General features: G+C 41.9%; 4 protein-coding genes across 7 annotated transcripts in view; 2 read left to right on the top strand and 2 right to left on the bottom strand.

Moving 5' to 3' along the window:
* cyfip1 (cytoplasmic FMR1 interacting protein 1) overlaps positions 1 to 1,659 on the top strand; it is a 29,425-nt gene extending 27,766 nt beyond the window's left edge. Inside the window, exons 28-30 of one of the 2 annotated variants that reach the window (XM_037114816.1) lie at positions 14 to 252; positions 346 to 493; positions 1,001 to 1,659. In XM_037114816.1, the coding sequence (XP_036970711.1) occupies positions 14 to 252; positions 346 to 493; positions 1,001 to 1,165 (552 nt within the window). In that variant the 3' untranslated portion in view covers positions 1,166 to 1,659. The remainder of the gene's footprint in view (positions 1 to 13; positions 253 to 345; positions 494 to 1,000) is intronic. The other variant, XM_037114815.1, reaches the window with a different exon arrangement.
* nipa2 (NIPA magnesium transporter 2) lies at positions 1,582 to 5,519 on the bottom strand. The gene is made up of 6 exons (XM_037114817.1): positions 5,202 to 5,519; positions 4,262 to 4,492; positions 3,781 to 3,837; positions 3,262 to 3,352; positions 3,015 to 3,175; positions 1,582 to 2,792 (listed from the first exon to the last, which is right to left on the bottom strand). The coding sequence occupies exons 2-6, from the start codon at positions 4,398 to 4,400 to the stop codon at positions 2,134 to 2,136; spliced, it is 1,107 nt and encodes a 368-aa protein (XP_036970712.1). The 5' UTR covers positions 4,401 to 4,492; positions 5,202 to 5,519; the 3' UTR covers positions 1,582 to 2,133.
* Positions 5,520 to 5,901: 382 nt separating this feature from the next.
* nipa1 (NIPA magnesium transporter 1) lies at positions 5,902 to 10,491 on the bottom strand. The gene is made up of 5 exons (XM_037114818.1): positions 10,236 to 10,491; positions 8,662 to 8,709; positions 8,471 to 8,561; positions 8,113 to 8,276; positions 5,902 to 7,992 (listed from the first exon to the last, which is right to left on the bottom strand). The coding sequence occupies exons 1-5, from the start codon at positions 10,363 to 10,365 to the stop codon at positions 7,496 to 7,498; spliced, it is 930 nt and encodes a 309-aa protein (XP_036970713.1). The 5' UTR covers positions 10,366 to 10,491; the 3' UTR covers positions 5,902 to 7,495.
* A 1,547-nt stretch (positions 10,492 to 12,038) lies between these two features.
* The window catches only part of herc2 (HECT and RLD domain containing E3 ubiquitin protein ligase 2), a 41,359-nt gene continuing 38,873 nt past the window's right edge, over positions 12,039 to 14,524 (top strand). For 2 of the 3 annotated variants that reach the window (XM_037114812.1, XM_037114813.1), the window contains exon 1: positions 13,268 to 13,339. In XM_037114812.1, coding sequence (XP_036970707.1) covers positions 13,268 to 13,339 — 72 coding nt within the window. Of the gene's footprint in view, positions 12,177 to 13,230; positions 13,340 to 14,524 lie in introns of those variants that run through there. The other variant, XM_037114811.1, reaches the window with a different exon arrangement.

The raw sequence follows: 14,524 nt of genomic DNA, 5'->3' as shown, positions 1-14,524 counted from the left end.
TCTTCTCTTTTAGCAAATTGCCATTGCTCGTGAGGGCGACCTCCTGACCAAAGAGAGGCTGTGCTGCGGTCTGTCCATGTTCGAGGTCATCCTCACACGCGTGCGAGGCTTCTTGGACGACCCCATCTGGCGGGGGCCGCTGCCCAGCAACGGCGTGATGCACGTGGACGAGTGCGTGGAGTTCCACCGCCTCTGGAGTGCCATGCAGTTCGTGTACTGCATCCCTGTGGGAGCCCACGAATTCACAGTGGAGTGAGTGCAGCAGCACACGCATCTGTGACACATCCTGTCATTTAATTGAAAGTGCCAAATCTGTATTCGTGCATCCTCTTTTCTGTTTTACAGGCAGTGCTTCGGGGACGGCCTCCACTGGGCCGGCTGCATGATCATCGCCCTGCTGGGGCAACACAGACGCTTCGACATCCTCGACTTCAGCTACCACCTTCTCAAGGTGCAGAAGCACGACGGCAAGGATGAGGTCATCAAGAGTGTGGTGAGTTGGAGAGGATCAGCAATAAATGTATTGGAACATTAAAAAATAAAAAAATTACATATATTTAAACAACCTGGATATGAAGTGTTTCTTAGCGAGTTTCCAGTTGTTATGCTAAGCTAACCAGCTGCTGTCTGTAACTTCATTTTAAACGTGCAAACATGAGAATAGCATCAATCTTCTCATCTCAATAACTCTCTGCAAAGAAGTGAGCCTAGAATCATTATATACACAATGAGATTAGCTGTGCTGCCACATCAGCAGTGCAAAACGACAGCAGCATGTGCTCACAAAAGATCTATGAAATAAGGTGGCAGATATATCCAGGCTGTATTTCCTTTTTCAGGTATCATGGAATTCTTTCACCACCAGCTGAAGAACATCATTGACACTAGAATCATTATAGCTCAGTTTTAGATTGATCAGATGCAGAGAAAAAACATGTTTACCTGATGTTACCTGTACAAAAATATACTAAGCTCATTCGTATTTTCTACCTCCCTTCAGCCGCTGAAGAAGATGGTCGACAGAATCCGCAAATTCCAAGTCCTCAACAACGAGATTTTCGCCATCCTGAACAAGTACCTGAAGTCTGGAGACGGAGAGAACATGCCGGTGGAACACGTCCGATGCTTCCAGCCACCGATACACCAGTCGCTCGCCAGCAGCTGAGGTGCCGCAGCCACCGTAGAGACCCTGGACCAGCGCGAAGTTCCAAACACTGTCATCATTACCAGACTATCCACTAATATTCCTCATTTACTTCAGGTCTTTAGCAGCAAAGGACCATTAAATGTAAGGAAGTTGGGCCACATTTTTGAGAATTATTTTTTTGTATTCACTTGTGCCTTATCAGAAATGAATAGATATTTCCCCTTTTTGGATGAACTATTCTTTGTTTTATACTTGCAGAAAGTCATAGATCAGGGAAGGGAAAGTAGTTTTATCAGATGCGTATTTAAGGGTTTGCAGTGGTGGAATATTTAGGGTGAACAGCCTATTTTAAGTGGGTGAAGGTAAATTTGTATTTTCTATATTGTTGAACATGCATGCTAAAACATTTTAAATGAAAGTAACAAAGCTCATACTCATGTTAAGCATTTATTCACTGTGCCTTGTGTTTCAAACGTTTTAATCATTTTAATTCAATAAATATGTAACAAATCTGTTGGTTCATCTCGAGAGCTTTTCATGTAAACGCTACAAAAAAAAAGGTTCGAACGACTTCCAACAAAAGTTGTTGTTACTTTCAAGTATCACAAAGAAAAAAAAACTTAAATCATAGTGTTTATAACTGTCGTCATCATTGTCAGCAGGAGCTCATATAGAGAATATATATTAAAACTTTTATCTGTTTGATTTATAGAAAGTAAGTCAGTGCATGAATATGCATGTACATATAACAAAAACATTTCTTAAAAAACTCATATTTACAGCGCTACAGAAGGAATGAAATTAAGTTCTAACTGACTGATTACAACCAGGCCATATTCTGAGAAAAGTAAGGCAAATTAAAACATTAAATACAATCCACTGGTCTGTCCAAGTCACTCCCCCAAACAGCTGATTGTCTTATTGTTTTACCATAACAGTGCCATGGTTGGTGAGTCAGTAGAGGGCTGGGGGGGGAAACAAGTTCCTTAATGGTCCAATGAGGAAGTCATCGCCCCGTTTCTTCTAGAGACGCTATCAAAAGGCAAACCCATCTCTCTCTCCTCCATGTCCTCAGTGGACTCGTTGTGTAGCAGTTCGTAGGTGCTGTGGGACCCCATCCCGTTGGCCGTGGGAAACGCCCGCTCGTCCTTCCTCATGGACACGGCGAGAGAAGCCCAGCTGACACTGACGTCTTTGAAGGCGTGGAGCAGGAAGATCCCCACAATGATGGTGAGGAAGCCGCTGAGCGTGCCGATGATATCGTCCGCGCCCATGTGCCCCCACTCCTTGAAGAGGATGGCGGAGCAGGTGAGCACAGATGTGGTGAAGAACACGTAGTAGATGGGAGTCACCAGGGAGGTGTTGAATATGTCCAGAGCCTTGTTCAAGTAGTTGATCTGTGTGCTCACACAGGCCACCAGACCCAGCAGTAAGATCCACGCCAGCGGGCTTCTCACAACGTTTTTCCCCGCGATTGCTTCCTTGATGGCAATGCCCAGTCCTTTGACGCAGGACACAGATAGCGCCCCGATTACTGAGCAGATGGTGATGTAGACGAGGATGTTGGTCTGACCGTGACGGGGACCCACGACAAATATGAAGATAAGAGCCACGATGATGACTAGAGTGGCAAAGAGGAAAAACCCTGAAAGGAAGGAAGGAAGGAGGTGTTGAAGTGGGCTTAAAGAAATAAATGTGAATAAAACTGCAGTGTTTGGTCTCAATCAAGCAAACTAGGCACTATTCTGATGTAGAACAAGTGTATTTCATATAATTCATCTGGGAATGTTTTTGTTATTAGCAATAACAAAGACATAAACTGATAAGTCACGGTGGACAGGATCTCTAATGGTCAACTGTTCTGTACCTGGGTCGACCAGCTTCTTGGTCATGTGCTCGAGGCTGCTGATCTCCTCCTCTTGCGGGGCGTGAATTACCATGGTGGTGGAGCCCAGGATGCTGAGCAGGCAGCCGAGCTTCCCGTGCAGGTTTAACCGCTCAGTCAGGAAGTACGAAGACAGCACGGCGCTGCAATGACATTTAAGTTCAGCCACAGTGACGCCGCGCCACAAATACATTTCCAAACAGAGGGAAAGGTTGGAAGTCGTCTTTACCTGACGAGCACACTGAGGGCTCCCAGAGGGGTGACCAGAGTGGCAGGAGCGAAGGCGTATGCTGCGAAGTTTGCTGCTTCACCAGCTCCCACTGAAAAAGATTAAGATATATATTAAAGTCAAACACCAAATGCAAAAGACAATTGTGTTGCAGTGACCGCAGACAGAGGTAAACACTGTAATACTGTCTTAACATTGTTGCAGCAGACACAAAATTAAGTACATGCAAGCACGGATTAGGTCATTTGCAGGTCAAAGATGTCAAGGTGTCTCGGCTTTATCTTGGTTAACGTAGACGGCAAAGGTGTTTCAGACATCTAGGCTTTGTGTTATTGTGTAACAGCATTTTAATGACATGTTTCAATGCAGACGGTGGACTTACAACACACTGAAACAGAGTAATTTAAAAAGGTCCTGAAGCAACACCTTGACGCAAATATGTTTTCAACCAACTCTAACACAGTTCTAATCTCGAAACCTAAACATCATCTAACCTTCGAATCAGGCGTTATCACTTACTTGATAGTAAACCAGCCCACCAGAGCCATTCTTTCAGATATGCATGGCCGCCCTGGCCTGAGGAGAAAATACAGACAAATATTTAAATAACATTTGCCTGTAGGCAAAAATCTCACTTGTGTAATGATCTCAACTACGAGTCAGGAAGCCGCACTGGTTTGGAGCTGAAGGACAAGGCAAGTGTGGAGTTAATGATTACTAGGTCTTAAGAGCTGATGATTCATCCACAAACACAGACACACACACACACACACACACACACACACACTGCAGTAGAGAGCACAACTATGCAAGCCTGAAATGTAGGGAGAGTGTAATCAGGTGTGTTTGTGTGCTCTCCCCACTGGTCTGACTTCTTAGCTGACTCTCAGTGTTGCACAACCACAGCAGGGAGTGCCTGTACTCAGGTAACAAAGTGAGTCAATCTGCTCCTTGTGCGCTCATGTGTGATTTGCAGTAGTAAATCAGAAGCAGTCGGTACCTGCCCGCATCGACCCCTTCCTCGCCAGCCTCAGAAGCCCCTTCTTCTTGAGGATGAAGCTGCCTCCGATGAAGATGCTGGAGCTGATGGCCAATCCCAGGCCGATGTAAAAATCATACTTCCCTCTGTCCTGACCCATAGTGAGGCTGGTTGTGTTGGTGTCCTCTGTCACATTTACGACCAAACAATGCAGATGCTGACCAAAGGTACAGTTCTGGCCGGTCCAGACACCTGACAAGAGGATGACAGGAGGAGACAACAAAACATGGCAACATGAAATATCAGCTGCTGAGAGAAAAAAAGTCAAATAAAAGTCAAACATTAAATATAAATATAAATATAAATATAAATATAAATATGAATATATATATATATTTTTTTTCTTTTAACAGCAGTGACCTACCATCTCCACAGGCGATATTACACACTAAATCATGATCTGGTGGTAATGAATAATCCATCACGAGAGGAGAAAGCAGACATGTATGACTGCTCCCATTCAAAACACAGGAGTGAATGCTGGAAGGCCAACCGGTTGTTTGGGTGTTGTACATACAAAGCCCTGCGTGGCTCCGCTGCTCTGTCAATAATGTCATTGAAAGACTCAGGAATTCAGGAAGTGTCACGCCATTGACGTGGATGTGAACCTGGGCATGCTAAGGTGGAGGCTCGTTAACCAGCTAGCCCATAATACTCCGATACGTCATTACCCAAATATTTTCATGCCACCAAACTATTCAACAACATTACAGTGGCACCACAGGAGTTGCAATTAACAGTATCCACTAGCTACACTCTGCCCCCCCTTGTTAGCCACTTTAGCTTAAATTAGCTCAACGGCTAACTGCTTGGCTAGCGAAACCAGATCAGCCAACGGTTGGCTAAGAGTCTGAGTATCGGTTGCTCGGCCGCTTCGAGGAGTCACAACGGAAGCACATACCTGTCCAGAAAGTGGCTGGTTTCTCACCCACCAGGCAGGAAGATTGCGGTAGCAGCAAGAGGTTAGCTAATAATAGCTAGCCTGCTTCCTGGCTCTGTGGCTACACATCTCGTACTGCTCTCTCAGCCAGCACCGACAGCGCTTGACGACTGCCGCACTGCGAGGCTCTTCTTCTGCTTATCACCGGAGATGATGGCTCCGGACTGTGTGCCCTCCGCAGGCTGAAGTCCAGTAACACACGACAGAGGGACTGGAGTCTTTATGGGCTTCTTCTTCTTTTTTTTTTTTATTGCAGTCATTCTACACTGTGAGTCATTAAAAAAAACAAACTACATGTAGTGGTGTTATTGTTTGAAAATTATTGTTTATTCAAAATTATGCTCAATATTGTACTTATTAGTTTCATGACAGAATGAGTACCACTTCGTTTCACTAAAAGTATTATATAAAAAAATGTTTCTTATTACTCCAAATCCTGAACATGTAGGCAGCTTCAGATCTGATTTAGTTTCGAGGGGCACTGTGTAGTTTTTGAGAAGAAATTCAAACTCAGAATTTTTATATTTACAGTATTAATGAAATAATAATACAAACTCAGAAATATTGAATTTTTCTATGACTGAATAAACAAGCTGTTCTCAGAGGAAAATAAGGTCCCTAGAACAGTGTTTGAAGCTGGAAAGGTGGCAGGGTCCGCCACATGTAAACAACGTAAAACAGTACCTTTAAGGTCAGTTTGTTTCCTCTGTCATGAAAACTAAGACAGATTTTTTTTTTCTATAGTTTGTTTAGGCATAACAATCAGTCATTGAGGATCTTTGTCTTATGCTTAAAATTCCTTCCCCAAAACCACATAGTGCACCTTTAATACATTATAAATCAAGCAAGATGACGAAAGGACTCACAGAGCTCGTAAAAACAATTATTATTACAACTGTTTGCAAAAGCCAGCTCATAGCGGATGCACACAGTATCAGAAATGTGTGTAAACATTTGTACAATTTAAAAAAAGAAATAACAATACAAAGATGTTTGAATTACACATGTATAACCTGTAGAACATTAGTGGCCAGCCACAGAACAGAAGTTTATTTGGTATATTAGCTTTAAAAAAAAAAATCTCTCTATTAGACAAATGATTCAGTCATTGTTGATACTCATCGTTTATACAGCTCCAGCACAAATGAGACTGCTCCTGAAATAATACTGAATAATTCAGAGACATACTAAATAAGTCAAAGTGTAGGTGATTCAACACTGATACGGTCTAACGCTGGGAGAACACTGAAAAGGCCTATTAAAGGGCACCGCTCGATAGGACAGCTAACAGGATGATTTACAGTGATTTATAAGCTTCTTTGTAACTATATGAAATGAGTAAAAGTGAGATGTTGACAAATTAACCGTTTCCCAGTCTGTATTTGAATGTGCTGTTTAAAAGCAGCTGTGAGAGGAGGAGTGACAACCTCATGATGATAAGAGCTGCATTTGTGAGTATTTATGCAATTAAGGAAATAAATGATTAATATTGCACAAAAAAAAACAAACAACTGCAAAGATATTCAAGTAAAATGCAAAGTTTTTTTTCCTGTATTTCACATTACAGCTTCAATAATATTTCTACTAATTGTGTACCCTGTCTCCATAACAGGTCTCTATGTTAAAGGAGGCCTAATATGCGTTTCTATTTTTTTCCTCTCCTTCAGTGTGTTATAAAGGTTCCTGTGCATGTAAAGTCTTGAAAGTTAAAACTGCTGAAACTCTGTGTCAGTGGGAGCTCCTCGTTCCCACAGAAGAAGTCAGCCTTTAATTCTGTGACTTTGTTACATCACACTATGTCACCATGTCACACATATGCATAATAAATGGCTTTATTTAGGGTGAAGCGAACTGGAAGCCTCAACACGGCACAGGTAACCGGACACACGGTGAGCGGTGCTGGCTCAGGCATGTGTGAGCTGACCAATCAGAACAGACCGGCTATTTGAGAGGTCGGGCCTTAAAGCGACAGGAGCTAAAACAGTGTATTTAAGACAAAGGGGGAATGCATTGGATTGGACAGTATGAGATGTTTGTTTGTTTTTTTTTGAGTTAATGCCTGTAATCCTTTTCTAGTAGTAACCAAAAGTAAAATCATGAACCTGAAAATGAGCATCATACGTCTCCTCTAAGTGAAAGTAGCTAAAAATACACTGGGGCTTTGGTCATTCACATTTGTTGTACAAGACAAATCAAGTATAGACTCTGTGCAGTTCAGTATGGCACAAATTCAAGTACATATGAGGGCATCTCAATCACTCTGTTTTCTTCTTGTTCCAAGTGATTGTAGCCTCTTCAGAAATACGGAGCAGAACAACCCCAACAAACACTGTTATCAGACCACTGAGCATGGCAAAGATGTCCGGTAAGGTCAGTGCCGTCCACTCCCTGAAAAGAACAGCAGAGGCAAGAATGACGGAAGAAGTGAACGCCACGTAGTATCTGGCTTCAAAGTTGTTGGAGCTGAAACTCTCCAAGGCCTTGTTGATGAAGTAGAACTGTATGAGGATGCTGACAGCCAGCACCCCCACCAAGCCCATGAGGAGAGCCAGAGCTCTGCTGTTGGAGGGCCCGTCCACAAAGACTTCTTTTGCAACAAGCCCGATCCCTTTGCTGCTTGGCACCGTGAAGCTTCCCAAGAGGGAACATATGGCGACGTACACCATGATGTTGGATTTACCGTGAGCTGGGGCCGCCCACACAATGAGTCTGGCCAGAAGCAAGACCACCAAGAGGGCGTAAATTACAAACACTGTGGGATGAGAAATGATATTGTCATTTTCACCTGAATGTCTACATGATACCTCCTCTTTAATAATTCTGAACGACACATTTATCAATTACTTGACTAAATTAAAGACAAAAAAAACACCTGGGTCTGAGAGTCTCTCCTCTAACTCCAGTCTGGATGTCACAGTCACTGCTTTAGGGGCGTGGATAATCACCACAACAACAGAGCCGCAGCAGCACAGCACACAGCCAAGCTTTCCCAGGATATTTAAATGGTCCTTCAAGACCAAGGAAGCCAGCACAGCCCTGCGTAACACACAAAGACAGCATCTTGTTGGAAGATACACAAGGCACTTCATGATGGCTTCATGTCATGGGAGCAAAACTATGAACATAGATTGAAACCTTTATTAGAATCAAATACATTCTCAAAAACAAAACACTGAACAACAAATGTCTTCAAAATAAAAAGAAAGAATCTGATTCTCTCTCAGTCTTACCCAAATAACACTCCCAGGGCTCCAAGAGGTGTCACTATCACAGCAGGGGCTGCATTGTACGCCAGGAAATTCCCAATCTGACCAACAATCACTAAAGAGATTCATAAACAGATTTTATTTTCGAAAGGAAGGAATAAGGGACACTGCATCTGAAGTGTACTTCCAGAGCTGACAGATGGTGCTATACTCACTGAACAATGTGCCAGTCCACCACACCACATCCAAATAGTAGGAGCAGCCTATGGAAAAAAAAGATTTTAGAGATGGAGCGATAAGAAGATTAATCAGCATCTATCTTGTTAATGACAGGTTAATTGTTTCAGTCATTTTCAAGTAAAACATTTCCTGGTTCCAGCGTCTTAAATTAAGGATTGGCTGTTTTTCTTTGTTATTTATGAAAGTAAACACCGAATCTTTGGGGTTTTGGACAAAAGAAGCAGTCTGAATCACTTTCAGTTCTGGGAAACTGTGATGAGGATTTCTCTCCTTTTTTTTTTCAATTAACAGAGATTGATAATTGATAAATCATCAAAATAGTCAGCGGATTAAATCAATAATCAAAATAATCATTAGTTCTAGCCACAAATACATCAAAAAGTTTTACAAATTACAAATACTTGCTCATGAATTGTATCAAGATGAAATACCAAAAGGCATTTCACTTGACACGGAAGAGGAAGACTCCCCCTCCCCCATTTGTCTTTCACCTGACCCCTCATGCATCTCTTCTCTGACACCATTTACTGTTGGTAATTATTTTACTTCTCTTTCTTTCTTCCCTTTATCAGTTTCGACATGAGTTGGAAGAAGGTGGGAATGAGAGTTTAGTGATTTCTGTTTTTGTCTTTTTACTTTTGAAATACTCCTACTGCTAATTTCCCACATCATAGATTTGAAGTGTCGGTGTGATTTCTTACAAAAAACGCTGAAATACAACAGGAGGAAACTGAACTGTGAGGAAACTTCAATGCAACTTCAAATGACAGGAAGACCTACTGTGCATTAAGTGTATACCTTTTGCAAGAGCAACAAATATAATAGCAGTGGAGTAAGTAAACTTTGTATGACATCCAACTTCACAAGCAACAGAAAACAGTACAATACAACAATGTATGGTACAGAACAAAACAGTAGAAGAAGAAGCATCATTTTTATGCCCTACAACAACAACCCCGATAAAAATATTCGTCCTTGTGTAGCCCCTAACACTGCAGTTCTTCTATTTCAGTTTTAGCTGTTTTCAAACACAACTAATAACTTTTCACGTTTCAGTTTTAGTTTAATCTTTCCTATGTAACTAACCCAGACGCCCACCTGTTACACAACCAGTTTTAAGCTAGCAGCCTGAGTATGTCTTTGCCATTTCTGGAGCACCTGTGTTTGCTAAACTGCTCTTTTCTTCTGTTATCTCGCCTTGACATGAAACACCATATCATATTCTGATTACAGACAAGGAACACACATGAATAGCCAGGCTGACAATGTAATGAGTGTGTTGCTGGAGCCGACACGACACAATCACTCCCATTATCCAACTGTTGCACCGTTAAAACCGTTAAAAAAGTAAAAAAGTGACGTATTCGACAATGTACTTTAAATTTATCAAATAAAGAATTTTGTTAGATTTTAGGCTCCTGCAAAAACACCAACATACAAATATTCAAACCTAACTATATAGTGCATATTTGTAAATGGATTTAAATACTGCACTTCTCTGATACAAAGCTTTTTTTCGTCTACTTTGCGGCAGTTTGTGTCGGTTTACCTCTCTCGCGGGAGCGCAATATTCCCTTTTTGTGGAGCACAAACGTGGACCCGTTGATTAAACTCGACACCACCGCTATCAATATTCCAATGGACAACGAAGCGCCCTTTGGCTGGGAGTCGACATCCATCGTCTCTGTGGCTGATGTTGATGTTTTAGCTGGACCGGCTGAATGACAGAAGTTCAGCAGCGAGACCAACTCGTAGGTTTGAATCAAGGAAGTGAGACAGTGCGCATGCGCGGGTCACGCCAGCCGTGTTTCGCTCCTCACAGTTCCTGAGGGATCTGCTCTGATGTCCCAGACTGCCAGCATGGTTGCAGGTGGGGCTTGGGGTTTCAAACAGTTTTCCTAACTTCGTTCCCAGTCCACACCAATGCATTGCCTGTCGCCAACAACATGTTGGCAATAAGAGTTTTGGTGTTTTTACTACGAGCAGGAGGTATTTTCTTTAACTAAGCAAACTCACAAACATTCTTTCATTCATCAAGGCAGAAACTCCAGTCAAATACTAATGTTCCCCATTTTTGTTTTTAATAAGTAAGTATTTTGTAGTTACTGAGAACGACTGACAGACCACAAGTGTCACGGAAAATGGTAATAAAGCATTTAACTAATTGAACAATAAATACCGGCATTAATAAATTATTTATCAGTCTAAAATAAACCTAATTACAAAGTTTCCAATACCATTATTTAAGGATTATGACAAAATATTACTCGAAAAGTACACAGTGAAAGTACCTCATATTATTCATGCAAGTAGTCTAGGAAGTACTTAGTTCAGCAGTATATGAATCTTGGACTACTTATGGAAAGTTTTTTTTACCCCCCTCCAGTTTATTACTGGGAATAAGGACTGTAAATGTATGGTATGTTTCATGGGTCTGATTGTGAGCCTACAGTCTGCCCCACAGTCACACACAGACTGTTATTAACATGGTTTATGGATGTGTTATATATAAAATAAAGAACTGATGTCTATTGCAATTATCCTTATGACTGTCCATTATTTTACCTGCTCTGTGCCCTAAATTATAACCAATCCAGTCCTTTTTACCTGTTGAAATACCTTTAAAGTTTAAAGGTCCACACCGTGTCTTAACACAGAAGGTCTGGCACTAGCATACTGGTCCACTGGCAGCTTGGTCACCTGCTCCATCCATCAATTGTATTATCTAAATTTTGGGTTCACTTACACTTTGTCTGGAAGTTCTCTTTGGTCTTTTTGGGAAAATAAGATAGGCTTTTACATAACACTACAGAAGGTGGTCCCACACATGTTGCTCTTCATGCCCTTTGTACTAAAACTTTAATTTAAACGTGGCGAGAATAGAACAAACAGTTTATTGGGAGTACTGTCGTTGATTTTTCTTTTTTGCTTCTTAGTCACAACCCAACCCAGATGACTGATGACTGTCTCAGTTGTAGACAGGTTAATATTTATCACATGGTCGATACAGGTTTAAATGTCGATAAAATAAACCATTGTTATTATAAGAAACTATACTACTATAATTAAATCTGCATCTAAAGCTGTATGAAATATAACTCTGCCCTTAAATAAATCTGTGAAATAAATACCCCCGTCCTTCCCCTGAGACACAGCGCCACCTACCGGACAGCCTGCCTTCATTCTAGGCCAACCCCGCCCCTCCTATGTCCCGCCTCACAACCAAAAGAAGCGCACATTTTACTACACCGGCCGGCACGAGCGGGCGGAGTGGAATCAACGGCCAACGAATGTGCCCGCATTAGAGGCCCCGCCTCAGCGGGATGCCACGGTGATGATGAATCGCAGTCGATCCCCCAGTTACGACTACGTAATTTGTTTCCATGCCTCGTGCCCCAGTCCGCGACCTGTCAATCAAGCCCATTATGAACGACTTGTTAATGCAGCAAAGCAGCTGAGGGGACGAGAATAGCTTGAGCAGAGACCGCAGGTAATTCAGGAATTTGTTGTCAAAATTGTCATGTTACCGGTGTGTCGGTGAAGTCGCCGAGACGTTGCAGCTCTGTCGGTTTAGTGTCATGACACAGAAGCTTGTTTCACCGCAGCCTGGATGTTGAGAGCTGGTTTAGCGTTAGCTAGCTAACGTTGTGTTAGTATTAGCTGTCTAGCAAGCTAAGAAGTTAGCCCTAGCTGCCGAGCTAATGTGAACGATACCTAGCATTAGGTGTTGCGTTATGAGTGCTGATGCTGTGTCAGTGTGTGTAACTACCCGCAGGAACTTGTGTCTTTTATCATGTGTGATAACAAGGTTATAACTACTTTATCAAGGTTAATACAGTATGTGTCCTTGCTAGCATTTTAATGCTACGATATTCTCGTTTTCCTCCCACCGTCCCGTGTAACGTTAGAGTTATGGATACAGCTTTGGCCTTAAACTGTAATGTTAGTTATTTTTACAAAGCTAATGCGAGGTATGTCACAGTGATCATTTGTAGATTAAGTTAGCAGTTGCATGCACAGTCGGATATATGTAATTGATACGGTTGACCTAGCTAAGGATGAAGCATTTCGTGTGTCCCTAATTCAACAGTGATTCATTCATTCACGTTAAAACAGCAATATTTAACGTTAGATGTATCCTGAGTTTGTCTACTGGTAGTTTGTGTTTTACAAGATCTGTCGTTGAAATATGAGTGACTCAGTCTCATGTTTTGGAAACTGGCGTTAGTTGGGCTTCCCTTGTGTTTACATGGAGGTTTTAGTGCTGGCTAGTGATGCTTATATTGCCTGACTGTTCACCAGTTTTAGGTAATGTTAGTGTAGGTTTTCATCTTGAAACAGATAGTTGTTAAAATGCCTTTTTTTCTTCAAGTCAGTTTGAGCAAACAGGCCTTATAAGGGAGCATGATAATGTTGGGCAATAAAGCTTTACCCTCACTGATTCACAAACTCTTGATAATGACAGACATTACCAGCTGATTGACTCATCTATCCTTGATTACAGCAGATATCATAACAGAGCTTATCATCTCTTCACCTTGCAGGTTGGCTGCGTTTGCAGCCAGGAGAGGAGAGGGGAAGATGCCTTCTCCATCTTTTACCCTCGATGCTCAGCTGAGATTTCATGACAAATGGCTGAAGATAGACTTACAGGTACGTACATGTAAAGGAGAGGTCATGTGAAGAATGACTGCTTTTTTTATATTCAAAGTATAGCGTGGGACTTCGTGGGTTCACTCTCATATGACTGGGGGAGAAGTGAAAACCTGAGAAATCTGACAGAAATTGTCATCATCACTTCAGCTGAATCTCTTTCTTCTGCTAGCTTAGACAATGTTGCTGTCTTTGGTTATTGAACACATTTGCATGTGTATCTGCTGCAGCACTCCCAGTTCTTGTTTTGCAGATAACAATATTCTTTTGGAAACCGCTACATTTCTAGATTGTTGTTCAGTCTGTGTTGCATCATGTTGGGGCTAAACCTCTGTACATCTCTCAACCTTGACATCTGACTGATAGTGTCTATCTTACTGCTTTTCTCCAAAACACTTTTTCTATGATTTCTGAAAGTGGATGGTGTCACACTTGTTGGCATGAATCCTGCCACTTTAACTTGGCCGGAATAGAATGATGAGTTGACCAACATTTGCTATAACAAGCTGAGATATGTCTCATCACGCGAGGCATATCTGCAGTCACTGGCCTGCATGCTGTATCAACCCTTTTGTTAAGATGATTATTGTTTTTTCCATAATATGAAAAGAGGTTTAGCCTTTAATATCACAGTAATTTAGAGGGAAAGGTGTTTAAAAAGGATCTATGTTGTGAAAACAGACTCATGTTGGTTGTAATTAGGAGGTCTTTCATCTATGTACAACTGCTTCAGAGAAGATGGAGATGAAACACTTTCAGTCTACTGTCTCATCCCACAAAATATGCTGTGCAGTCAGCTGCCTGCTCTCACCTCCACAAATTGCAGCCTGTCTGGACTCACCCTGAACTTGCAAATTGGGTTGCACTGCCAAATGAGGACCAAAACTGGAGAAGGGTGTCATGTTTTCACCATCGTTAGAGCTCATGCCAGTGCTGAAGGCAGCTGTGTGTCTGGTATGGTGTCGTCTGTGAGCTTACATGTTTTTGAGAATTGAGACATAAGATCTTTGAAAGCAGGAGTCTTCTTTCAACACGAGTGTTTCTTGGTAAAGCAAAGCAAAAATGTTGTACCGAGAGGGCGATGACACAGATGTTTTACAGCACATGCATCCTTGAATCCGTGTACGCTCAGTGATAGAGCAGCTACTTTGTACTGTGTCTTTACTTATATTGATTAAAACTGCA

Source organism: Acanthopagrus latus, chromosome 11 (assembly GCF_904848185.1).
Source record: "Acanthopagrus latus isolate v.2019 chromosome 11, fAcaLat1.1, whole genome shotgun sequence".
In the NCBI taxonomy this organism is placed as follows: domain Eukaryota; kingdom Metazoa; phylum Chordata; class Actinopteri; order Spariformes; family Sparidae; genus Acanthopagrus; species Acanthopagrus latus.
Note: the sequence above shows the minus strand (reverse complement) of the source record. Positions and strands in the feature narration are given on the sequence as shown.

Bases quoted from the DNA above. Each gene is read 5' to 3' on its own strand.
- nipa2 (XM_037114817.1), bottom strand. From the start codon at position 4,400: ATGGGTCAGGACAGAGGGAAGTATGATTTTTACATCGGCCTGGGATTG. The intron at 3,353-3,780 runs GTAAGTGATAAC...AATCTTTTTCAG, and splicing joins GTGGGCTGGTTTACTATCAA to TGGGAGCTGGTGAAGCAGCA. The intron at 3,176-3,261 runs GTAAAGACGACT...ATGTCATTGCAG, and splicing joins GCCCTCAGTGTGCTCGTCAG to CGCCGTGCTGTCTTCGTACT.
- nipa1 (XM_037114818.1), bottom strand. From the start codon at position 10,365: ATGGATGTCGACTCCCAGCCAAAGGGCGCTTCGTTGTCCATTGGAATA. The intron at 8,710-10,235 runs GTAAACCGACAC...TTTTTTCCATAG, and splicing joins ATTGCGCTCCCGCGAGAGAG to GCTGCTCCTACTATTTGGAT. The intron at 8,277-8,470 runs GTAAGACTGAGA...TGTGTTACGCAG, and splicing joins GCCCTGGGAGTGTTATTTGG to GGCTGTGCTGGCTTCCTTGG.